The sequence below is a fragment of the Amblyomma mixtum genome, chromosome 4 (genome assembly GCF_055824585.1).
Source record: "Amblyomma mixtum isolate Tamu chromosome 4, ASM5582458v1, whole genome shotgun sequence".
Taxonomy (NCBI): domain Eukaryota; kingdom Metazoa; phylum Arthropoda; class Arachnida; order Ixodida; family Ixodidae; genus Amblyomma; species Amblyomma mixtum.
Genome location: NC_143015.1, coordinates 26,397,970 through 26,422,520, shown reverse-complemented (window position 1 = coordinate 26,422,520; position 24,551 = coordinate 26,397,970). Strand labels below are relative to the sequence as shown.

The window sequence follows — 24,551 nt, the reverse complement described above, 5'->3', positions numbered from 1 at the left end:
GGGCAGCAGGTTTTTTTCGCACAAGACAGGCATCTTTCTAGAGACAATGGTACAGCTCATCTGTCTATATATTCTACATAGGCAAGTCTTATCATTCGTCCATAGCGTCAGATAGATCATCTACTTCCGGTCGATCGCAACGCGTGTTTTGTTCCTCTTTTCCGGTGGTTCGCCGTGTAGCCGTGGGTTTCTTTGACCATCCGGAGGCATATGGTAGCCGGCAACGATACCGGCAGAAATTCATCGTCCACAATGACGGCTCGCTTCGTGCTGCCGCCGATCCAGGACAACCCCAATGGCTGGGGCCCCTGCGCCATTCCTCAGCAGTACCAGGACATGCCGTACCAGCCGTTCGCCAAGAGCGACCGACTGGGCAAGGCGAGTGGCCTAGGCTTAGCGAGACGTCGCCGCCGCCGGCGTGCGTGTCACTGCTACCGGCGTTCGACGTCCCTATGCACTACTGTGGCTTGTCGGGGTTCTGACGGGGTTCTCGTACGTGTGCGCAGGTGGCCGACTGGACGGGAACCACGTACCAGGACAGAAGAGCTGCTAGTGAGTCTTGCTTCGATTGATCGTGTAACGTGTATTAGTACCGTGCCCATTGAGAGACACCACGGGGCTTCAGATCATGTCCGTACTGGAATTGCGGGATATCAGTACATTTTTTCTGTTCGCGCGTTTGTCCAGAGGTTGAAGTGGCACACATCTGTTGTTTCTAAAGGCGACACTGTGGGTTCTTGACCTTGTTCGGCTCAACAGGCCTGGAATGCGGTTGGGTCAGTGTACTGAGCGGTTCGATTCTGACGAGCTGTTGTCGGGCTACTGTCGTATCCAAGGGGGAAAATAAACTCGTCGACTGCACGTTTAGTCTCTTTCCGGACAAGTCCACCGTTGTCCGGAAAGGATTCATTGCATGCTGTGAAAGTGCATCACCTCTAGGGACAGAATTGAGAATTTTAGCAGGGTTGATATAGTACTGTTTTCTCAAATCGTGTTTGCGTGGTCGAGACGTTATTGTGATACTGACATGCAGAGTTTTGTTTTGCTTGTTTGTCTGCCGCCTCCGCCTTTTCTCCGCGGCGGGGCTTTTCTCGCCAATAAATGTATCTTTTGCTTTGGGGCAAGCTTCAGCATGTCCAGTGGGAGCTACAAGACCAATTTTACTGACCACAAAAATTGTATGGAGTTGCCTTCAGTGACCCTTTCAGACGCTCACTCCTTAGTCCCTTCTTGTCCCACTGAGTACAGGCGTTCAAGCTGAAATGAAATCATCCAGGGGACTCTATTTAGAGGCCATTACGTATGGCTGTTTTCAGGCAGGAGCTTTCACCCTTTCTGCCCTGCCGCGGTGGCTCAGTGGTTACGGCGCTCGGCTGCTGTCCCGAAAGACGCGGGTTCGATCCTGGCCACGGCGGCTGAATTTCGATGAAGGCGAAATTCTAGAGGTCCGTGTACTGTGCAATGTCAGTGCACGTTAAAGAACCCCAGGTGGTCGAAATTTCCGGTACCCTCCACTACGGCGTCCCTCATAGCCTGAGTCACTTTGGGACGTTAAACTCCAATAAACCATAACCATAGCCTACAAAAATTGTATGGAGTTTCCTTCAGTGACCCTTTCAGTTGCTCACTCCTTAGTCCCTTCTTGTCCCACTGAGTACGGGCGTTCAAGCTGGAATGAAATCATCCAGGGGACTCTGTTGAGAGGCCATTACGTATGGCTGTTATCAGGCAGGAGCTTTCACCCTTTCTTACAGTAACGGCACGCCTCTGTGTGGAAGTGTGCTGTCGGTGTGTGCTTTCCTGATGGCCGTCCGCCCTTTGTGTTGCAGACAAGTACTCGTCGCAGTTTGGGTCGGGCACCCAGTACGCCTACTACCACGATGAGGACGAGAGCACCTTCCAGCTTGTGGACACGACACGCATGCACAAGCCCATGCACCAGCGGGGTCGCTTCCGCATGAACCAGGTGAGTGCATGCTCCTCGCAGGCTCCACTAAAAGAGGAGCAGGGTTCACTAAAAGCATGCTGCGGCAAAGGCGTCCGCTGCAGTTGACCTAGTTGTGGGTAATGGCACAGGAGGGCGCTAGTGTGCACCTTGCAGTTGCAAGATCAAAAACGGGAGGGCGCTAGGTGCATGACATCGTGGGGAAGGGCCGTGGAATGAAGGCTGCCAGCATGGGAACCATATGTTTTGGAGTTTTGTTCACAATGTTGTAATGGTCCGCCGTCTTGCTCTCTGCCGCATCTCAAGTTGTGAGGGAAGCCCACTTTCTTGCATGCAGGAGCCATGCTTGATGCTCTGGTTTGATTCAGTGCCTGTTTTAGTCTCTTTATTTTTGCCTATGGAACTTTTTTTTGCAAGGAAAATTGCAGTGAGTAAAATTGTTTGTTGCCAGTGGACTGATTGCGCTAAGCCTTGCTTAATGAGGTCTCTACAGAATACTTGTGCCTGCTTTCATAAACAGAGCTGGCATGCATTACAAGAGACAGGAACGCAGTGAAATGCACTATTGACGATGGTACTGGGTAACACCCTGGCAGGTCTAGCCATTAGAGCAAGTGGGTAACAAATAAAGATGGTTGTGTAACACATATGTAGGATAAAAAGTAAGGGCGGATGGACACAAGACAGTTGTCTGTGTAAGCCCCTGCTTGCATCTCTCAGTTGGAATGAAGCTCTGTTGCTGTGTTGCTGTCTGTGCTCTGTCAAGCACTGAAGGTAGATAGTGCAAGCATAGAACCTAATGCACTCCGTTTAGATTTTTGTTTTCATTTTAAAGCAGCATGGGCTTAGTGGCTTGAGCAAATGGCTTTGCTCACTTGCCTTCAGTGCATGTGCAGTGCACTGTTTTGCAGGGCTGTACAGCATCTCTGTAGAAGCAAATGCGACTTAAAATTTTAGAAATAGCTGGCCTCTGCTTGACTGGCCACAGCTTCCCAGTGCTCAAGATTGTGGAGCTGTTTTCGAGCAGCTGAGGGTTTGGCTTGTTTTGTTTTGTTGCGTGTGGTGCTTGTTGAGCTTGCCGTGCTGTCTCTTCGTTCGTCCTCTGCAGCAACGCAACCTGCGGAGCCGTGAGCGGCAGAAGATGGTGCAGCAACAGCAGCTCCAGGTGCTGTCCAAGTCCGCCAAGGGCCGTGAACGGTCAGTGCGTCTCCTCCTGCTCATCCTCAGTCCGTCACTGAGCAAGGGTCATGACGGGGCAGCTCGTCTTGCTGCGTATAGTCCAGCTGATAACAAGGCTCTCATGTGCTTGCAAGGACGTGGTTGTTTTTGGCTGTGTGTCACTCTAGCACTGAGGGGGCACCCTGCGATCATTAGTTCCCACTTTCTGACGGGAGTTGGGAACAGCAGTGTATGGAATGTTCCACGGAACGTGGCCCTAGTTGATTGCTTTGTCAGGGCTATGACACTGAGGCAAAAAAAGCTGGCAGAAAATTACCAGAGCCTGGCTGTCTGTTTGAGCTTAACATGTTCCACACCACTGGAGGGTGTTGAAAAGCAATGGGTAGGATAGTTGTGTCAGCTAGGAAACAGTGTGAGGTAATTAGGACACTGACCATGCATGTGCTGTGCTGCTTTCAATCTTTGGTGTGTGGCTGCAAGTCTCCAAAGAATGTCGTGTGCTAAAAAAGGACGACAGGAAACACAAAACCGGAAAGAGGCGCAACTTCCAACTTTAATAACAGAAAAGGAAACCAGGCACTCTTTTGCCAGGGCAAAAGCCAGGGCAGGGCAAAAGAAAAAATCGAAAGAGAAGTAATTGAGGCTTTTTATGTTCATCAAAGAAAAAACAACTGCGTTAGCACGCCTTCTGTTCTCCTCACCAGGAACGAACTAGCTTTTTTGGACGGTTTCGTTTGGATGCCCTTTGCAAAGTCCGCTTGTTGCCTTCAATCAGTTTCATGATTGTTAATATCTTACCGGTGGTTCTTATCCTTATTCATAATCGTTCAACCTGTGCTGTCATTCACACTCCTGTAAGTTATCAACATGCTTTTTGTAATAGCGACCTCCCTACGACTTGTTGTGCTGTGTTGTAGTGTTGCTATCACTCGTCCACCACTGCATTTGTTTTTTAGTTCACGCACCCTCATGCAGCTCAGCGGCTATAAAAGAGTGCCTGGTTTCCTTTCCTGTTATTAAAGTTGGAAGTTGCGCCTCTTTCCTGTTCTGTGTTTCCTTCCTGTTTCGTCCTTTTTTGGCGTACAACATTCTTTGAAGGCAATGTACCAACTAACCCGTCAAAAAGTTCTACTGCAAGTCTCATTCCGGTAGCTTTATTGTAGAGCCATTTGGCACACTGTGAAAGAAACAACTTCAGTGGGTGTGGCTCTGTTTCGCTGTTTCATGCTATACCAGATTGGGATTTAGGATGGAGTAGGTATGTTTGTTTCGTTCACTCGGATTCAAGACTGCAACTTTGGTGATGACATCACAAAGGCTGTGGGCTCGCTCTGTTTCATTTCCCACGTTTAGGTTATGCTTTCTTCGCCCCCTTGTGATAAAACGTGCACTGTGGTTTGCAGAACAGGACTCACTGTTCCGTTTTCTTCTCTGGTGCTTTGTGGTGAACTTCCGGTGACCTTGCATCGGGGTGCTTTGATTGTTGCAACACAGGGAGCGCATGCAGCAGGTGCGCAAGTGGCAGAAGCAGATGCGCCAGAAGTTTGACAACAAGGGGGGCAACCAGGTGCCCGTCAAGCACCGGGAGGCCTCGGTGGCCGTCCGCCCCAGCTGGAAGGTGCTGGAGGAGATGGACTTCCCCCGCCTCTTCAAGCTCTCCCTGCCGGGCGTGGGGGAGGGCCGGGACGTGCACCAGTGCGGGGCCGTGGAGTTCTACGACAAGGCCTACAACCTGGTCACCTGCAAGAACGAGCGGCCCCTGCAGCGCATCAACCGCATCTTCCACAAGGTCACCACCACCGACGACCCCATCATCCGACAGGTGATTGATGCACTGCTCTCGTTTGTGTGGGGGGGGGGGGGGGGGGGGGAATGCTCCTTGCGGGGGATCATCCCTTCTAGGGAGGGGGGGCGGACACGGCTCTGTCCCCGAGTTTTTTGAAGTCTTGTCAAATTTGGATTCACAAGTAAGCAAACAAGGGAAGGGAAATGAGGGGCTCGTTATAAAATATGAGAGAAGCCAACAGCCACAGAAACCAAGGAGCACAGGGGATTTTTTTTTATTATTAATTTATTTTTTGTGGTGTTGATCAAGTAAGAATATTACTGAATATGTTGTCGCTTAAAGCTAATTGATTAGAAAAGCAGAAGAAAAAACAACCACATGCCACCACAGGAGAAGACTGGTTGTGAGGGTCATTTTGGTCATTTTGGTTGTGAGGGTCACAAGGTCATTTTGCACCTGTCGTCAAATATTTAAAAAGGAATGATCAGTATTTGCTTTGTAATGCACCCGGTCTCTCTACCAAGTTGCTGCCAAACTACCATGGACCCCTACCGCGTCCTTGAGCGCACTTCTCCCGTCACTTACATCGTTGAGCCCGTGACGCCATCACCCGATCTCCGACGACGGGGGCGCGAGACCGCCCACGTTTCGCGTTTGAAGACGCACTACGACCCCTGTGTCCTGTTGACCCCCTAAATCGCCAGGATGGCTCTTTTTCCCCCTGGGCCGAATGTTATGAGGAAGATGATTAGCAGTCAGAGCAGCAGAACCGACACACGGCGCGAGGCGAGGGGAAGACGATCGGCAGTGAAGCAGCAGAGCCAACGCGTGGCGTGAGACGAGAGCATCAACTGTTCAGGGACCGGACCTACCCGTGCCCGTTCTAACCGGCCCTCACAACCAGTCTTCTCCTGTCAATAAAGGTTGTTACAGTAACAACGATTTAAACATCCAAAAACGCAAACTTTGCCTTCTAAATTTAGGTCCAGTCGTGCCCCCCCCTGTCACTTGGAACCTGTGCATACCCCTCCAACCCTGTTTTGGTCTTGTTTGAAAACTTGTGCCCTTCAGCTTTTTTTTTTCTTTCTTAAATCGGTAAGCAGCACGGTGGTTCTTTCGTTTGCAGACAAGGTGACCGCTGAGAGAATGTGCACTCCACATTTGCATTCATGAGAAAAGTCGGGTGATGACAGTCTCACTCTGTGACTGGTTAGGCCTTGGTTTGGGCTTATCTGTCTAAGAAGCGTGGTGCCATTTTGAGAGAGTCCTGCTACGCAGTATTTGCAATGCCAGGAGGGTGGACAAGGTATCACTCACTGCGTCGGTTCGGTTCCTGGAAATGGAGAAAAAACAAAAGGCACAAGGGAGCTCCACTGGGCAAAGATCAGAGTGCGGTTGCCGCGTTGCCACTGTGCAACACCCGCGCTGTGAACGATGAAACATTGCCGCTGCTGTTGCCGGCTCCACTCCCATGCAGGAACGATGAAAACGCACTTCAAGTCGTCAACATCAGCCTCATGCGCAACGACACTAGAATTGTCTTTGATAGTGATGTGATGAAAGCTAGTGCCCGTGAACGAGCGACACTTTGCCCCCTCAGCTACAGCACGGAAGACAGGGCCTTTTTTTCATGTCTGTTTCTGCAGCATTGGCGCACACATCGGCAACAGACCCTATGTCGGCACTGGATCCTGCGGTGTCGTATGTGGTTGCTGACCTGCACGCACTGAACTCGTATTTTGAGCGCCGTGCTGTGCAAGACTTCGTGGCCCCGTGCATTTGTGCCATGGTGATCACAGTTATGGCTCGCAACATAATTGACCGTTGTGTGCAATACCTGCGATAAGATCGCAGGAACTTGGAGCTCAGGGAGAGTGGAAGTCCACAGGGAGTGCAATCTCTTTGAAATCAACATGCCTGCTTGTCGCGCAGTGCTCTCAGCTGACAGCAACCAGGCAGCAGTGGATGACATATTTGCGGGAATGGGACTCTATCGTCATGGCATGCGCAACAAAGCATCTCACCACCAGTTGCAGCCTCAGAGGCATCCGAGGCTGCCTTGAATGAGCCAGTGCACGCAGAAAGGGGAAGCACTTTGTGAGGACTTGTGCTTTGGACACAGGGGCAACATTGCTGTTTGCTAGTAAGGGCGCTCATGGACGACTCGAGGTCATTCTTCACTCGTAGGCATCGGGGGGAGTTTTTCACGGGATGTGTTCTCGACTATGTTGCGCTGTCAGACTTCTGTTTGGGCTGCAAAAATGGCCCAAAGCCTGACAGGGAGGGCTGTGCTCAGTGGAAAGACAGCCAGTAGCTTAAAAAAAAAAACGCTGAAAGTAAAATTGGGCAGATAAAGGTAGAAGCTGGCCTAATTCTCTTTGAGGGGTCCCTTCAAAAAGCTCAGCATGCAAGATGGAGACAGCAGAACATTCAGTGCCATGCGGAAAGCACAAGTCTATATGGCTTTGTTGAGGTTGTGAAGGCAGACTGCGTCAGTCATGCTCAAAGAAGAATGGGGACAACGCTATGCAACTGAGTGCAAAAGCACAAGGCAGACTGCAAACAAAGCGTAGGTGGAAAAGGCAGGTTGACTGCCATTCTCATCACAGACTCTGCATATATTGTTGCCGCGCCCTGAAGTCACATGAGGGTGATGAAGACGTGATGCAGAGAGCAGTGATGATGACTTACTGTCATAGCACCTCATTTGATGGCTCTTAAGTAGACCTTTGTAAGTTAAACGTATGAGTGAATGTGGTGCAGTCAACATCTGTATAAGTGTGCACAAGATTCAGCTGTAACATGAGGGATGACTTCTAAGCTCTGTAGTAACACAAAAACTTGCACGACATTCGAGTAAACAGCACATGCTTGGCTCGGGGCATAGTGGGCGCTGTTTATGAGTGTGAGCCTCCTCATGTGTGTTACGATGCCTGCGAGGCATCTAACATGATAAGACAAACGTAACAACAATTTGATGCATTTTTTTTTTTTAGTTTGAAGAGGGGGTGTCTGAAGAAATGTGGTTTTACCGTGCCATTAGGTGGGAGCAGAGCATTTCACTCTTGCCACTGCTCCTGTTGATGAGGTAGACTGCCTTGCTCACAGCATGCCCATTCAGGTGTGTGGTAGGGAAGTGTGCCTTCAGTGGAGGGTTCTGACTTGGCTCTTTCCCCCTTTCCTCTGCAGCTGGCCAAGACGGAAGGGCAGAACAACAAGGTGTTTGCCACGGACGCCATCATCGCCTGCCTCATGTGTGCAGGCCGTTCCGTCTACTCCTGGGACATTGTCGTCCAGGTGAGGGGGAGATGGGAAGAGGGTCTCGAGAAAAAGTTATTGTTAAGGGAGTCACAATTACGGAATCTTTACACAACTTGTATTTATGTATCATCATCATCATCATCAGCCTGACTACACCCACTGCAGGGCAAAGGCCTCTCCCATGTCTCTCCTATTGACCCTGTCCTTCGCCAGTGGCGGCCACAGTATCCCCGCAAACTTCTTAATCTCATCCGCCCACCTAGCTTTCTGCCGTCCCCTGCTACGCTTGCTTTCTCTTGGAATCCACTCCATTACCCTTAGGACCAGCGGTTGTCTTGCCTTCGCATTACATGCCCTGCCCAAGCCCACTTCTTCCTCTTGATTTCAACTAAGATGTCATTAATCAGCGTTTGTTCCCTCACCGATTCCAATTGTGTAATTCAATTTTACATAAAACAAGGCCTCATGCGCTTATGTACCTTCAAGGTAACATTTTGCAGAGAAGTTCCAAGAGAGAGAGAAGTAAGTTTTAGTTGCACCCTTCAAAAAAACTACAGAGGAGAAGGCTTTATTGATAATTTTTTCGTAAGACTTTTGTCCCCCAGCAGTGGATTTCGATGAGCAAGGCTCGTCATAAGCCCACTGTCGTTCCTGGCTCCTGATGAGTTCAGCTTGTCGTGTGTTTTCTGGCACTCTGCGTTCGATCTAAGGTGATATGGGCTCCTTTAAAAAAATTTTTGCTTTTCTGACAGATTCCAGCAGGGGTGCTAATTGACCACTTTGGTGGTACCATCTTTTTAAAAAAAAAAAATGTTACAGGGTTACGGCACATTGTACACAGACATGGCTTTTTCTGAGCGCGCTGTGCATAGCAGTGATTTGTTTCTATCAGAGAATGTAGCATCCTTCATGTCGCATACAAGTTTTTTTTTTTTTTATGCCATCTATCGAATGCAGCAAATAATATTCCTCAAAGCAGTGAGCTTGGGTGGCATGTCATCCGCCATTGTTATGGAGACAGATTTGGCTCTCTGTACTAGTATAACATGAGTTTTTTCTCTCTGTATTGAGCACAATGCGCATCCTGGCTGCAGAAAGTGATAATACGCTCCCTCGTGTGTTTACCCTGGTATTCAGATATTACTCTTCCCAACCACTATAACACTTTGTAAAAAAGTTTGCACATCCCTGTTAAAAATTAACCACTGGTATTTTGCATTTTCATAGTTCTGAGTAGTGCTAGTAGAGACAGATGACAAACAGGAACGCTGTGTGGCTCTAGCTCAAAAAGTCTTCTTTTGGTTAAAGTGTGCCACTGCCTTTATGTGTGTGCCTCTTCTCAACACTGCCTTCCTTCCTCTGTCTGTTGCAGCGTGTGAATGACAAGCTGTTCTTCGACAAGCGGGACGACTCCGAGTTCGGTGAGTGGCCGACAGTGTGGTGTGGCTAACTTGTACACCCTGCCTCGAGCACAGGAAGGAATGTGGGGTGGGGTTGCGTAAGCTTTGGCAGTGGTCAGGGTTTGAGTCCCTTCTGTTTTTCCCTTGCTAATCCAAGCAGGAGGTATGAGTGGACTACTCACATGAAATCAGTATATTTAATTGCACTTTGCCATGAGGAGTCTTGGTGTACATAAATGAAAGGGCACTAGGAGTGCAACAAACTAACTGCAGGTAACCGTTTGCAGTTGGAAGCTCAGGTGTAATAAAGTAATAATGATAGGATCTGTTCTCTGTTCTTCTCTCACTTGTCGACTCTGTTGGCAGTAATTTTTTTTTTTTCACTTTCTTCTTTCATACAGCCTCACACATGCACTGTTCAATACTAATTCTCTACAAATGTTGGTGCTTGCTTGCTTCCGTGCGGTGTTTGCTATGGCTCTACCACCCTGCTACAGCAATACCTCCACCTTTTAGCACGGCAGAAATCCTGGTGCTGCAGTGTGGTTTCTGATAATCCACAATTTAAGCTTCTCATAGAGAGCCCTTCTCTAATCGCCATACCCTTGAAGATGCAGCTCTTGCTCTGGAAGAAGCGATCGTCGGTAAATGAATTGGACAGTGCGTGGACAGGGCTGCCATCGGCGAAGAAAAAGATCAGCGTGCTTTGCCCTATGACCCTTCGCAAGGGCAAAGAAGTGAGAGTGACAGTCAGAGCAACGAGGATCCCACGCATTGTTCTGGTGCTACGATGTGGTTGCTGGATGTGATTGCAGAGCAGCTTGTACACTCGAAACAGAAAGGAGAGAAAAGGAAGTAAGGTTGTCCTCTGGCCCACTCCTTTTACACGAGGGAGTATGCTAGAGGATGGCTTACTTACCTCTTTGCTCCCACTTAGGGATTTAGTGCCTAGAGGGTAGGTTCGTCCAGTGATGTTCACGCTGATGTGCTGTCGGAGACTGTCCTGTGCCCATAGGTGATGCCCTGTAGCGAACACGAAGACCTTGGCAAAGAGCATAAACTGCTCTGGAAAGTTTGCTTTTCCAGACAGCGACGGATATGCCACTTGTGACCATTGGTAACCATTGGCATTGGCACAGGCGGCATAGTGGATGTGCTGCAGTGGGTTACTATGTATTCGTGCATTTGTTTCCCTGATTGGCTTACTCAGCCAAAAGGTGTGGTTGGAGTATGCCACTGGTGGTCCGCACCCAACACTGTGACGCATAGAAGGCTAGGGGCCACCACAGCCTGCGTACAGGGGACTACTCACCGGTTGTCGTCCCCTCCTCTGCAGATCTGCTGACGGTGAACGAGACCGCCTCGGAGCCCCCGCACGAGGAAGGCAACAGCATCAACTCCCCTCGCAACCTGGCCCTGGAGGCCACCTTCATCAACCACAACTTCTCCCAGCAGGTGCTCAAGATGGTGAGTGACTTCCCTGCACACGTGCACTCTCGGCTGGCGAATTTTCACTGGCAAGCGCAAAACTTCACTTGGGAGCTGCTCGGCATGCAGCTGAGGAGGCTTCAGTTCCAGTCACTAGATGGCGCCACAGTATGTCACGCTTTGCGTTACGCGTGCAGAATGTGCACTTTACATCGCAGTTTTGCGTTGTGCTTGTGCAGGCTGTAGACTCTTTCGCTCTTGTTGCTAGAGGCTTTGTCAGACTGTCTACCCCTCCTTGCCTGCCTGGCTTTCACAGATGAAAATTCCATGCAGTTGGCAACATTCCCCATAATACTAGCTCTCTCTTCGATCCTCACCTCTCTCTCCCTCTGCTGCAGGGAGAAGACAAGCACAGCTTTGAGAATGTGAACCCCTTCATCCAGGACGACGAGGAAGGAGAGGTGGCCTCGGTGGCCTACAGGTGGGTTCTCCCTTCTATTGTGGGACTGCTTCTTGGGTGATGGTCTTTGGCCTGGGCTGAACCCGCTGTGGGCTGAGTTGGTTTATGGCTTCAGGACAGAGCATACTGTGACGGACTAGAAGACGACGAAGCGAGCAGTGGCATGTGCAGAAGCGCTCGTGCTAGGCTCGCAGACATTAAATCATATCATCGCCATCGGTCATGCAGTCCTTTCTTCATCGCTTGCCGTCACATAACATTTGGTGTAAGGTGCGGGGTACCTTCTTCATCCCGGTCCCGGAGCTTAGCAGCCTGCTGTACACCGAGGTCTTCTGTGGAGAGCTCACGGCTTCGCACCTCCTGGCGCTTCCCCAGCCGGCCAGGTATGCCCCGACGCCGCAGCACTTCACCGCCCCGCCCCAAGCCCCGACCAGAAGACACGACGACATAACGACCGCCGCAACTGCCCTGTGACCCCACTCACCGCCCACATGAGAACCTAGAAGACCCAACAACCTACGACCCCACTGAACCGAGCCCGCCGCCACTGACCAGAGAACCCATTGACCACCGACACTCACACGAGAAACAAGTACCTCAGCCCCTGCCGTTGGGTGTGTCCACGGGCCTTGACGTTGACTTCCAGAAACCGGTGGCTCCTCAGTCTTCGTGGACCTGGCTTCACACGCTCATCATCACTTTCATCGTGACTGCAAGCCCTTCATCTTCTCTTCTTTGTTCATACGTCCTGCCACGCCCATCGTCACGTCCTGCTTGTCATCGTCTGTGGCATTCTTCTAGTTCGCGCGATCGGAACGATCACTTCGTGGCCCCGAGTCATGTGACGGACTAGAAGACGACGAAGCGGGCAGTGGCATGGGCAGGAGCACTTGTGCTAGGCTCGCAGACATTAAATCATATCATCGCCGTCGGTCATGCAGTCCTTTCTTCATCGCTTGCTGTCACGTAACAATACTGCAATGTCACAAGAGGAAGTTAGTGAAAGAAAGTGCTAGTAACAACTGATTTATTCTCAGAAAGGAAATGCAACCACATATGGCAGCACTCACGAGGCGTAGTTTAGATGCAGTGAGTTTTCCAAAAACCAGCACTCACTCTTCTTCTATGCCAAAGATGCCTGACTGATACAGTTAGGTCCCTTCCTTACTATGCCATCTGTTCCGGTCGGCTGTAAAGCAACGACGCTGGCAAATTCTTTTGCAGCGCAGTCATCGTTTCTAACAGCAGTGCTTTTATTGAAGGATTCTTCTCGTGTAAAGCAGTCATTCAGTCAATGTCTTGATTGGCCAGTACAGTAAAGCTTCATCAGTTCAGAGCTCTGAAAGACTGGAAAGGACATTCCAGTTATGCAGAGGTTGATTTATCAAACTTTCTTCCAGAAAAGTGCCAACAACCCATTTGCAACTTGGTAAATTTTATTTGGTGAAAAACCTGGCGATCATTGCTGCCTGGTTCTGTGAAATGCTTTACGGTGTGCGCACTGCCAGGAGTGTCGAAGTAGAGCTGCTGTGTAATGTCTCTATAGCCCATTTCACGGTGAAGCCTTCTTACAACCGCTGTCACCACATGTGGGGAGGCTTCATTGCTGAACCACGACTGAAGAGGCATGTAGCTGTAAATGCAGCTGGGCCCAGGTGACCAGAGACTATAATTAAAGGGGCCCAGAAACACAATCTTAGTTAACTGTTTTGCCTGTTGATTGCATACAGTGAGTTATAATGGTGCTATTAGCGTCGGTAATACCGCATATATTCCGTTTTTTAATATTTTAATGTCCTCCCAAAAACAACTTCATGGCTCTGATGGTGTCGCCACACAGTGGCGGGTTTTTAGCAGCGGATATGACATCACCTGGCGCGAGCTTCATGATCGGACGAACAGTATAATATACTGCAAATTGTGTGAATAAATAGAGACACATTTTGTCACCTGTCTGCGTTTTATATTAGATCAACAAAAACAACTTGCTTGTCTTAGATAAAAGCCCTGCAAAGCAAGTAAAATAAAATACAACACCAGGGGCGCTCTGGCATGGAAACAACGCTGCCAGTCTCAGCAAGAACAGGCAAGAGCAGGCAACCATGGAGTACAAACTTCCGCGACGTGCTCTGGCTGGCTGTTTTGATTGGTTGCGCCAGGTGCCGTCATTGGGAGAGCGAAATAGGAGTGGGAAGCCCCGCCAAAATCGAGTTGAGGGCAGCGTTTTGTTTGCTTGTATTTTGAAATTTCTTCACTGAATAACTCCCGTTCCTGTGCTTCGATTCCTGTAATTCTTTTTAAGTCAGCATCTGTGACATAAAGAACCCACCTGTAGTATAGCCGGTATTCCCCCAGGCAGTGTTTCGCAGCCCCTTTAATGCAGCTGTGTGGTTGATGCGTGGGAGACAGTCGCCACCGCTGTGGGCTAGGGATGGAACCACGTGGCTGGACCATTGTTTGGAGCGGCACCCAAACCAGTGCATGCTTTCTGTTAGACGCACGTCAGAGGGGCATGGGCCAGGAATACAAGGGATTTTAAGGCGAGAGCCTTTAATGGCTCATACTCGTGGCCATGACTGTCCTGCCGTCCATCAGTTACATTACTAGTCATTACTAGTCACAAGTCATGACTAACTAGTCATTAACCAACCATTACTGGTTAGTTGTGTGGAAAGGCTTTAGCCTCGCGCAATTGAGAATGTCAAAGTGCCCCCTGAATTTTTTTTTTAACTGCCGTGTGCTGTGCTGGGCCTTTCAAGATCTTGGATGGTCAGTGCCATCTGCACACCCATTGGCTGTGAAGCCATTCTTGCACTTCACGCCTCACAACCTGGCTTCCTTCTCTCGTGAGGCATGTGCAGGCACAAAGGCGTGCGTAAAAGCACCCCACGGATCGTGCTGTGCTAAGACTCATACACTTGTGGTGGAAAAGCGATGAGGCACGTAGCGGGCCTTATTTCTTTTCACTCGAAAGCAACGATAAATTTCTTCTCACTCTTGCCGATATGGGGAGCTGGCACTCCCTGCCTCCCTCCCACAAGGGGGCAGCAGCGGATTATGCCGGCATTTCAGGTTGTGTTGGAGACGCTGCGGGGACTTGTAAAAGATTGATGACAGTGGGAGCCAAAATTTGAGGCAGGTGTGCTGTCCCTATCGCCCGTGAAGTGCTCGACACGATATATGTGCAGAGGCGGATGGCAAGCTCTTAAGACACTACGAAATTTGTGTGGTCATATGAGCAGCAGGTAACATTGTTGATGGTGAAAATGTGCAGAAGGAATTGACCACTTTCACCGCTAATGAAGGCTTTTCCTGTGAGCGATCTGGCAGCATGTTTTGGAGGAATTTTTTTTCTTGCTAGTGAGGTGAATTTCAATGTAGCGAAGTAAGGCACTGATTTTACAGGCTCGATTATGTAGAGTTTGACTGTATGTTACATGGAACAGAAAAAATAATGCTTCCACTTGTCGCACCTGCGTAACGTGAGATTCAGCGGCAGCTGTTTGTGGTGGTCAGTGCACTTTACCGCTGCGCCACAGAGCGTCACCCTCTGTGCCCCTAAGCGTGAGCGTCGCAATCGTTAGTTCATTCCAAACAGCGCAGAGTAATTGGCCCAGTATTGGAAATGGTTGGTTTCACTCTGGTCCTTTGTAAGACTGGCCTTTGCCAATGTGTTTCCAATGTTGGGCCAATTACATGCACTGCTTGGGATGCCATTGCACTCAGTTTACCACTTCTCTTTGCACCTTGCTTGACCTTTGTGTTACACCGACGACGACGCGGAACCGGGAAACGTGCCGATAACAGCCGTCGCTGTAAAAGGCCGTGTAAATGCATGATAAGCTGGCACAATGGATGCGATTGTACCGTCTGCGGTTGTGTGACCTCCCCCCGCAACTGTGGTGGTGTGCAGGTATCGCAAGTTTGACCTGGGCGACAACGTGGGGCTGATCGTGCGGTGTGAGCACGATGGGGCCATGGTGGGCCCCAACGGGGAGCTCCAGTTTGTCAGCATCAAGGCCCTGAACGAGTGGGACCCCCGCTACTCGGGGGGCATCGACTGGCGCCAGAAGCTGGACACCCAGCGGGGAGCTGTGCTGGCCAACGAGCTCAAGAACAACTCCTGCAAGCTGGCCAAGTGGACCGTGCAGGCCTTGCTGGCCGGGTCCGACCAGATCAAGTTCGGGTGGGTGCCTCACCACTTGACGTTTCTCTCGAGAAATTTTTTTTTTCCTTGCCTAGGTACTTGTCTGTGCAGGCCTTGGTGAAGCCAATTAGTCAGGTTTGCAGTGCAAAACACAGAGGGTTATTTTTTGCCGGCACATAGAAAATTTAAAAAAAAAAATGGATGGACATTGTGGTAACACACAGCACCAGAATTTGTCGGCGGCATGTTCTAGCATCAGGAAATTGACATTTTTATTTTTATACATTTTTCTTTTTCTTTATGCATTTTTATTTATTTATTTTTGATATTGTGGTATTATTGATGAGATCACACAAGTCTGTTTTGTCACATGGAAACCATCCTCTGCTTGTCACACAGAAGTGGTGCTGTCAGAAGGCGTTTCCCAGTGAGCAGTATGTGCCTTGCTAAAGAGCTTAAGAATCACTGGCAGCGCAGATATAGTTGGGTGTAGTGGCTGAGGCACAAATCCTAGGTGGAATGGTTCAGCTGGTCTGCGCTGTCTCTTGGAGAGGAGTCTCAGCAATGTTACTTCCCCGAGAGGAAAAAGAACGTGGGTTAGCATTCCTTGTTGTAAAGCTGGAAGAGCAGATTCGGAGGTTGTTTCGTTAGTCGGAGCTTGAGGCTGGACTTACTCAGTAGAAGTGCCGTCTCGGACAGTACGGAGGAAATCTTGTTTTTGACATGGCGTGTGCAGTGTTGACGAGTGCATGCTTGTTATACATAATCTGGGACCTTGAGAAGAAAAAAAGCTTACCCTCCTCGGACGCAGGTACGTGTCGCGGGTGCACGTGCGGGACTCGTCCAAGCACGCCATCCTGGGCACCCAGCAGTTCAAGCCCAAGGAGTTTGCCGACCAGATCAACCTGAACATGGACAACGCATGGGGCATCCTGCGCTGCATCATCGACTGCTGCATGCGCCTGCCCGAGGGCAAGTACCTCATCCTCAAGGACCCCAACAAGGTGAGGGGGGGGGGGACCGTCCGTTGCATCTGAAGTGAAAGCATAACTAGTCACAAGTCGTGACTGGTTAGTCATTAACCAGTCATGCCTGGTTAGTCATAACTCACTGGCCATTAACCAGTCATGACTGTTAGTCATGGGTCATGACTAGCCAATCCAAGTCGCCCCACAGCCTCCTCGTGTGTGCCTACAGCCGTGCAGCCAAAGTTTCGTGTGCAAGGCTTTCGCCTCACGCACTTTAGATCGTCGAAGTGCCCCCTGAATTTTGTTTTTGCGCTTGGCTGTGCGGTTGAGACAAAGGTGAGGGGGGGGGAGTAGCCCACTACTTTTACTAGTACAGGAACAGGCCGTACTAAGACTCCCCTCATAAAGCTTTTAAATTTGAGTTCTGCGCCTAAAACTGTAGGTTTGATCGAGTCCTAAATGTTAAGATGCAGCAGCGTGGGGAGGTTTATTGTGGTACTCAGTGTAACTGGTGGGTGCGTTGCCATGGGAACCATTTGGAGAGTTGTTACCATTGAAGGAGGTGGAGGAGGGTTGAGTAACCTTTATTAAATGGAGCTGACACCAAGGCCCATTCACAGGAGAGAGGAGCAAGGACAGGGAGGTTACATTTGGGGATCAATTCCTGCCTTTCGTGCAAGCTCCCAGAGGGAGAGCAGTATGAGTCGGGCTAGAGCATCGTTGCTTGTTACAGTCCAAGCGCTGATTGTGATATGTCTTTAAAGCCCTGGATTCCTCCACTGTGATATCCTTCATAGCTAGTGTGCTTAAGGTTGTTAAACCTCACATATCATGCCACAGTTCGAAGGCAAGATAACGAGCGGTTCTTTAGTGCATAGTGTCCAGTGAAATCCCACTTCAACGAAATTCGCGGTACCCACAAAAAATTTCGTTGAAGCGGAACCTTCGTTGTCATGCAGCCGGGCCACAGCATTGACAGATTGGACTGGAGAGTTCATCATAGCTTCACACTCTTCTTCAGTGAAGCGAGCGAAAACGCCGAAAGCTGCCTTGCACCAGTGACCGCGATTTGCAAGCACCCAGTCTGAGCCATCAGTAAAGCCATCACAAGCAGTCGTGTTGCTGCAGCACACCTTTATGCGCACGTGTCTGTGCGTTAACTCCGATTTCGCAGGAAATGTCAACTGCACTATCGAAAGTGCAAATTTATCTTCTGTGCAGGGATGTGCCAAAAAAAAAAAAAAATTGGCCGCTTACTGGAAAAATATTTGTTGAAACGGAACCTTGCTCCGAAAATTTTTCGTTGTGGCGGGATACGATTGCATTGGCTTGTATGGTTTGCTGAAGGGGAGTCAGGAATTCTTCGTTGTGGTGGGAATTTCACTGTCATGGCTTTCATATTAGCGAGGCTTGACTGTAATGGAATAGGTACCAGAGGAGGCAAGCATAGCAGGGGGCGGCAGAAAGTTAGGTGGGCAGCGGAGATTAGGAAGTTTGGGAGGATAACTTGATCACGGCTGGCACGGGACAGGGTTAATTGGAGAGATATGGGAGAGGCCTTTACCCTGCAGTGGTCACTGTATTAGGCTGATGATGGTGATGGTGGTACATACTGTACCAGTTCACGATGCCAACGTGTGCACCAAGCTTTGATTTGAGGTTAGCGGCAGTGGTTAGCCAGTGTGACATCATCTTGTATCTGAACCCTGTAGGTCTGTGACCAAAATCGTCCATTTGTTTGGTCGGCTGGCTGTGCACAGGTACTCGAAACATCTGGGAAAGGTCGCACTGGAAACTGTGGGGCGACAAAATTTTCGAAATGAGTGGGACTTTGAACATAAACTCGAAACTTATTGTTGTGTTTGCTGTGTATAGAATGCATGCACGAGGAGTGTGTTGAGTGCACGGGGTCACCACCACAAACGCTGTTGGATGTGTGCAGCCGGTGATCCGGTTGTACGACATCCCGGACAACACTTTCGAGACGGAGAACGAGGCCGAGGATGAGGAGGACGATGACGACGAGGAGGAAGGAGGGGGCACTGGGGCTGGCGAGGGCGACAAGAAGGCCTGAGGAGAGCCCTGCGTGCCATCGCTGCAGCTGGGACCCCCACATTTGGTGAGCATCCACACTCTGGCTAGGGTTTCATATCGTGAGCATTGCAGGAACAAGGGAGGAGGACGGGTTCAGATTTGCAGACAGTAGTTGCGGCAGGAAAATGCAGCCTTGCCTTCAGTGGCCTTGCAGTGGAGATGTAGTGACATTCGAGATTTCAGGCACGAGTTGAATGTTTCGTGTTATGAATGCATTAGCATTAAAGGGGGACAAGGGTTTTAAGAACTTTTTTATTTATGGCTGGATTCCCTTTAAAGTTTGCACACAGATGCGTTTTTCTCTTCCAAGTCTAAAAATGTAATCATAATTGACCTGGTGGTCTTAGATAAAAAGTTATTTTAAATTCAAGAGTGTAATTAGGTAATTTTTTACCCAGTTGCATTTCGTTGCTTTTAATTGCATGCATTGATAGCCGGAGAGTTCCCATACCCGGTGACATTCTTCGTTTTTCTCTAAAGGCATGTCATCCTGATGTACTACGTCGAGAGTAAAAGGTCGCAGTATTTGACACTGCAACTCTTTATTTGCACGTGGCCTAAACAAAAAAGTTAAGGGGGGGACACGAGTCTTTGGGACCAAACAATGACCAAAAAACCGATTTTCTGAAAATGGCATTTTTGGAATCTGTAGCTATTATTCTCCAATTTCACCAATTCTCTTCCTCCAGAAGTCAGTAGTTTCAGCATAATATCGAGATTAGATCACCGCGCGAACTGAATTTGCGTGCGCACGAAAAAACGGCACATTTTTCATTGCGCGCAACCGCCGTTCCGCCATACCGATCTCGGCCGTGCTGGGCTCGTTTGAAAGAGCGCTTTCTGGGCTTCAATTTCCCGCCACTGCCGCCTGCATGCCCTCAGTGGCTACCGAGAAAAAGAACGACAAACAAGAAAAACGCGGCGTCTGCTTCGCTGCTGAGCGCACGTGACTGAATCGAGCCATCCGGTTGGAGGATTTCGCCACGCATCGTCTGCTTGACGCCGTTGGAAGCGTCGTAGACGCCATTTTGTTGAGAATCGAGATTGGTGCGCAACGATGCCTCTGAGTAAATTTCGTTCGCGCCACAAGTTCGGCAAAAAGAAGAAGTCCGGGCGCGGTGACAACTTCCGAAAATGTCCTGCGTCGCCCGAATGCTCCGAGAATCTGCCGGAACCAGCGGCAAGTGAAGTCCTCCCGGATGAAATAGGCCTAGCGACGAGCTCGGCGGCATCTACTCACAGCGGCCGCGTCCGTTGCGACACGGGAATGTTATACAGCCTTCGGACTTGCTTGCAAACAAGCGGAAAGCGGAAAAAATTCTACAGGAGCTGGAATCAACTGGAGCGACGAAGAAAAAGCTTGGTTTCATCGAAAACAGTGACGCCTGCCCCCTTGACGGTACAGACGGTCGCCGTGCGGGCGATAGTGTTTTCACTATTGTCTGTTTAGCGTCCTTCAACGAACTGTTGTGTGCCGTGAAGTGTAGAGTGTGTGGCGGTAATGTGGAGGTTTCTAAAGCGGATCGCGAGTACGTTTTAGCCGTGAAACTGTCCCTCGTGTGTGTGAACTGCGGAGACATTTCGTCGGCATGGAGCTCGCCGCGCGCGCAAGGCAACCAAAAGATAAATCCGTTTGCCATATATATTCTTGCTGCGCGCGCGATGCAGAGCACTGGAAACCGGCAAACCGTGCTGAATGATGTTTTTGCTGCGATGAATACATCGCATCGTGGCCTGCACACAAAAACGTGGCAGAGCTATGTGAAGAGTAAGCTGACGCCCGCAGCCGAAGAAGTGCTGAAGAACAGCGCCCATTCTGTTCGGCAGCTCTACCACGAGCTGAACCCTGACAACCCCGGGAACATTTCCGTCTCCTTCGATGGTTCGTGGATGACCCGGGGTCATTCATCCCGCATCGGTGTCGGCACAGTGATTCAACTTTTTACTGGGCTCGTCCTGGATTACGTTGTGTTCAGCAACTTCTGTGCCGGGTGCGAGCGCAGGCCCAAAGACGACGACCCGTCTTATGAAGCATGGATGGAAAGCCACTTGTGCCAAAAAAAAAACGGACAAAAAGTCCGGTGAAATGGAAGTGCAGGCTGGGCTTGTTTTGTTCAAAAGGTCACTGGAAAAACATGACCTTAGATATACTACTGCGCTTTCGGATGGCGATAGCCGCACATTTCTTGCATTGCAAGAATCATCTGTGTACGGCTATATAAAGATTCAGAAAGAGGACTGCACGAACCATGTGCAGAAGCGAATGGGCACGGCCCTGCGCAATGCAATCACCAAGCATAAAGGCAATGGAAAAGAGAGCCTTAGTGGCAAGGGAAAGTTAACGGGTGACCTTGTCACTAAGTTGAAATCTTATTACAGCTGGGCCCTGAAATCCCATGCTGGAGATATTGGGGCCATGCACAGGGCCGTGATGGCCACATACTACCATGTAGCATCAAATGATAGTGTGGCAAATCACACCCTGTGCCCGACAGGCCCAGACTCTTGGTGCCGCCAGAACGCTGCTGCAACCAAGGGTGAGCCCGCTCCCAAGCACAGGTACAATTTGCCACCGCATGTGTGCAAAGCACTTTTCCCAATATATGAGCGCTTGGCAGACCGAAAGCTACTGGAGCGGTGCGTTCGTGGGAAAACTCAGAATAATAATGAGAGCCTGCACTCTCCAATATGGTCGCTTGCACCAAAGGAGCGCCATGCTTCCCTGTTTACCGTTCAGGCAGCCGTTGCGGAGGCTGTTGTACGCTTCAATGCAGGAAACCTGAAGGCATCGTCACAAATACCGAGTGGGCTCAGTATGAACCCTGGCCTCCATAATATCAGGAGGATGGCTGAGAAGGACAGGCGCCCAACAGCTGAGTCCACACGCAAGCGTGCCTCTACTGAAAAAATGCATCGGTTGCTGAAAAAGCACCATTCTAGTCAGACTAAGCAGTCGGACTACATGCCTGGTGCTTATTAGCCCTTTGGAAGTGTAAATATGTATATATCTTCATGAAATTTTGAATAAATTATGCCTGGTTGGTTTTTCCTCATTTTCTCAGAATGCAAATTTTAGACACCTGGTTCATCGATATCTCTGCACCTAGGATAGGTAGAGATGTATTTTCTTTTGCTAAAGGAAGCTGAGAGTGCAGTGAGTGCAATGATCGAAACAGAATTCTTCAATTAGGCTTCAAAATTTTTTTATTTTGCAAAGTTCATTGAGGCATGATTGGCACAATTTGAATGATGGTGTTCCAAGTGCTGCAAAATTGCTAAGAAGGGTCAAATTAAAAAAACTGCATCGATCATTGCACTCTTTGCTCATTGCACTATGATACCATGCATTAGAAATAATTTTTTATGCAGCCATTTTTTCAGCATTAATATTGATTATCTCAGGGACTAATTGACTGAGAGAGAAAAACGTTGCATATTTGAAATCAGCATAAAAAACTGAACAAAGTGATGTGGTTTCATCAAGATTGGCTTTAAAATAAGGAAAATAGCTCTAAGACCAGTGTCCCCCCTTAAGAATGTCATTGGGTATGGGAACCTTGTGACGTCATTACGTGCCCACCGGATCATGAGCAAACTGACTGGCTGATGGCTGGTGGCTGTTGAATTAATGATTGGTCGCCGTGAGAGGTTGCTTGGGAAGAGCAACCTTGGTCGCACATTGTTAAACCACTGCATGACACTCCCAGGGATCTGTGAATGCAATCGAGAATAACCAATTCCACACATAGTGTTTAAGCTCATGTAAGGGCCACACTTTATTTTAAATTTGGGAGGGAATTTTGTTGGTGCGCAGACAAAAGTGGGGGTTGGGTTCATTACCTGAGTATGTATACGATATTAGTTGATGAAGACGATGGCGCAGTGCACTGCTCGAGAGTGTGTTGCAGTTTAACACGGGGCATGATTGGCTGCAGTGATAGCCTAGTGCTGTTGTGCAGAGGCCAGTAAAGCTGATCTGTTTGCCGTGCCGCGGGTTCGAATTCCAGTCGCGCCAATATTTATTTGATTTATTCATTTATGGTTTGCACAAGGTGACACTCAAGTTAAAGCATCACTCAAACCGGCTCACCGGTTTGACCTCGTAGAGTAGTGCTTTCTCACTTGGAAAAAAAAATAAAATCTTACTGAAGATTGCTGTAGTGTCGCATGCTCTTTTATATAATCTGTAATGGCTGCTTTGTTGGTTTTAGGCCTTGCGGACATGCAGCCATATGCAGGCAGTTGTTTGACGTCATTCTGATTACCGTAAAAACCCGCGTATAATACGAGGTTTTTTTTCCCATAATTAGCGTCCTAAATTTCCGCCTCATACTATTTGCGGGTCCGAACAAAAATTTTCCAAGTTGCTCGAAGTTTTGGCTTCCTTTTTGCGGCATGGCTACGGCTTGGCTTTGCTATCGGCGCGTGGCTATTGCTTGGCTTTGTTACTCTCGACAACGTCGTTTCTTTGTTGATTCGTTGGGTGCGCCGGGGGAGTCGCGGTGTGCCGTGTGCCTGTTGACAATGCACGTGCTCGCATGTAAGGCACGCTTCACGAAGTGGATATTGTTTTGGGGAGCATCAAAGGGTCTCGAAAACAGTGCTCGGCTGCTTTGAAGCGAAAAGTGATTTTAGCTGCGGAGTACATCGGCAAAGGTGCAGCCGTGAGGCAGTTTGGTGTCGTCGAAGGAAGCATTCGTGGATGGCCACGACAGAAAGAAGCCCCTTTCGCGTGCAGCGGAACGCAACGAAGCTTTCGCGGCCGCTTGATGGTTGTGTAAACAAACCGTTCAAGGACACAGTCAAGCAGTGCTACGCAGAGTGGATGCGCTCAGGTGAGCCTGCAGTGACGCCAACCGGCGGCCGAAGCGGGCTTAAGAAGCATGGCATCTCGAACGCCCTCGATGGCACGGAAGATGAGTACATTTGGGAAGATTTGTCGGACAAAGAAATGTCCAAAGAAAGCGCTACTAAAGAAGAAAGTGATTGAAGTGGAGTGCGGGATGCGATTTGAATGTCTTCTGTGCATGAGCTTGCGTCACTCGTATTATATGGAGGTAAAACTTTTTTTTTTCCCATTTCGCGTCTCTAAAACTTCACCTCTTATTATATTCGGGTTCGTATTATACGCGGGTTTTTACGGTAGTATGACAGCTTCCGAGTCACTTATAGCAGATCTCTTTCCTGTAACCCCAAGTCAGTGGCCACTACTGGTAAATTGTAATTAGACCGAGGTATCCCTGGTCGGTTTTCACTGACTGAGACTTGTTTAGCTTTTCCGATTCACCAACATTGCTGTGTGTACTCTACAGCTGAGCCATTTATCAATCGTTATTCTTTTACCTTTTTTTTTTCTTTGCAGGTGTCACGGACAAGGTGGTGAAGCTCTGAGTGGATTCCGCCTTTCCGTGACCATGTGTTGAAAATTTGTAATAAAAGAATAGGGGATGGAACTCAATGATATGCCATGTTTTCTGACTTGTTTCTCTATATTTTTTTCTTAACATTGCTGTACTGGCAAGTTAGAGCTGATTCTTATTGCTGCAGCACGTGTGTACACTAGAGATGTAGAATTTTTGGAAATTTTGAATGAAAAAAAAATGAGGAAAGAGAGGTTTTTCTCTGAAAATAGTGGAAGCATCGGAAAAATAGTTAAAACAAGAATGCGCTCTCAATTTATTGGCATGGAGTCTGAGTGAAAAGATATTTTTACGAATTCTTGTTCACATGCATTAAATATTGCTGGCCGACTGGACATTAGGTCATCTGTTCAGTTTGCCGCCGCGGTGGCTCAGTGGTTATGGTGCTCGGCTGCTGACCCGAAGGACGCGGGTTCAATCCCAGCCGCGGCGGTTGAATTTCTTTCGAGGAGAAATTCTAGAG

General features: G+C 49.1%; 1 protein-coding gene and 1 pseudogene across 1 annotated transcript; both read left to right on the top strand.

Annotated features, from left to right (window-relative positions):
* The first annotated feature begins 141 nt into the window (after positions 1-141).
* Positions 142-24,129, top strand: eIF3d1 (eukaryotic translation initiation factor 3 subunit d1). The gene is made up of 13 exons (XM_089586291.1): positions 142-378; positions 507-552; positions 1,830-1,966; positions 3,054-3,142; positions 4,619-4,946; positions 8,100-8,207; positions 9,544-9,592; positions 10,908-11,038; positions 11,398-11,480; positions 15,373-15,645; positions 16,418-16,610; positions 18,517-18,693; positions 24,031-24,129. Exons 1-12 carry the CDS (start codon positions 211-213, stop codon positions 18,646-18,648), a joined length of 1,737 nt encoding a protein of 578 aa, XP_089442417.1. The 5' UTR covers positions 142-210; the 3' UTR covers positions 18,649-18,693; positions 24,031-24,129.
* LOC149345955 (uncharacterized) lies at positions 18,726-24,013 on the top strand (annotated as a pseudogene).
* Positions 24,130-24,551: the final 422 nt, after the last annotated feature.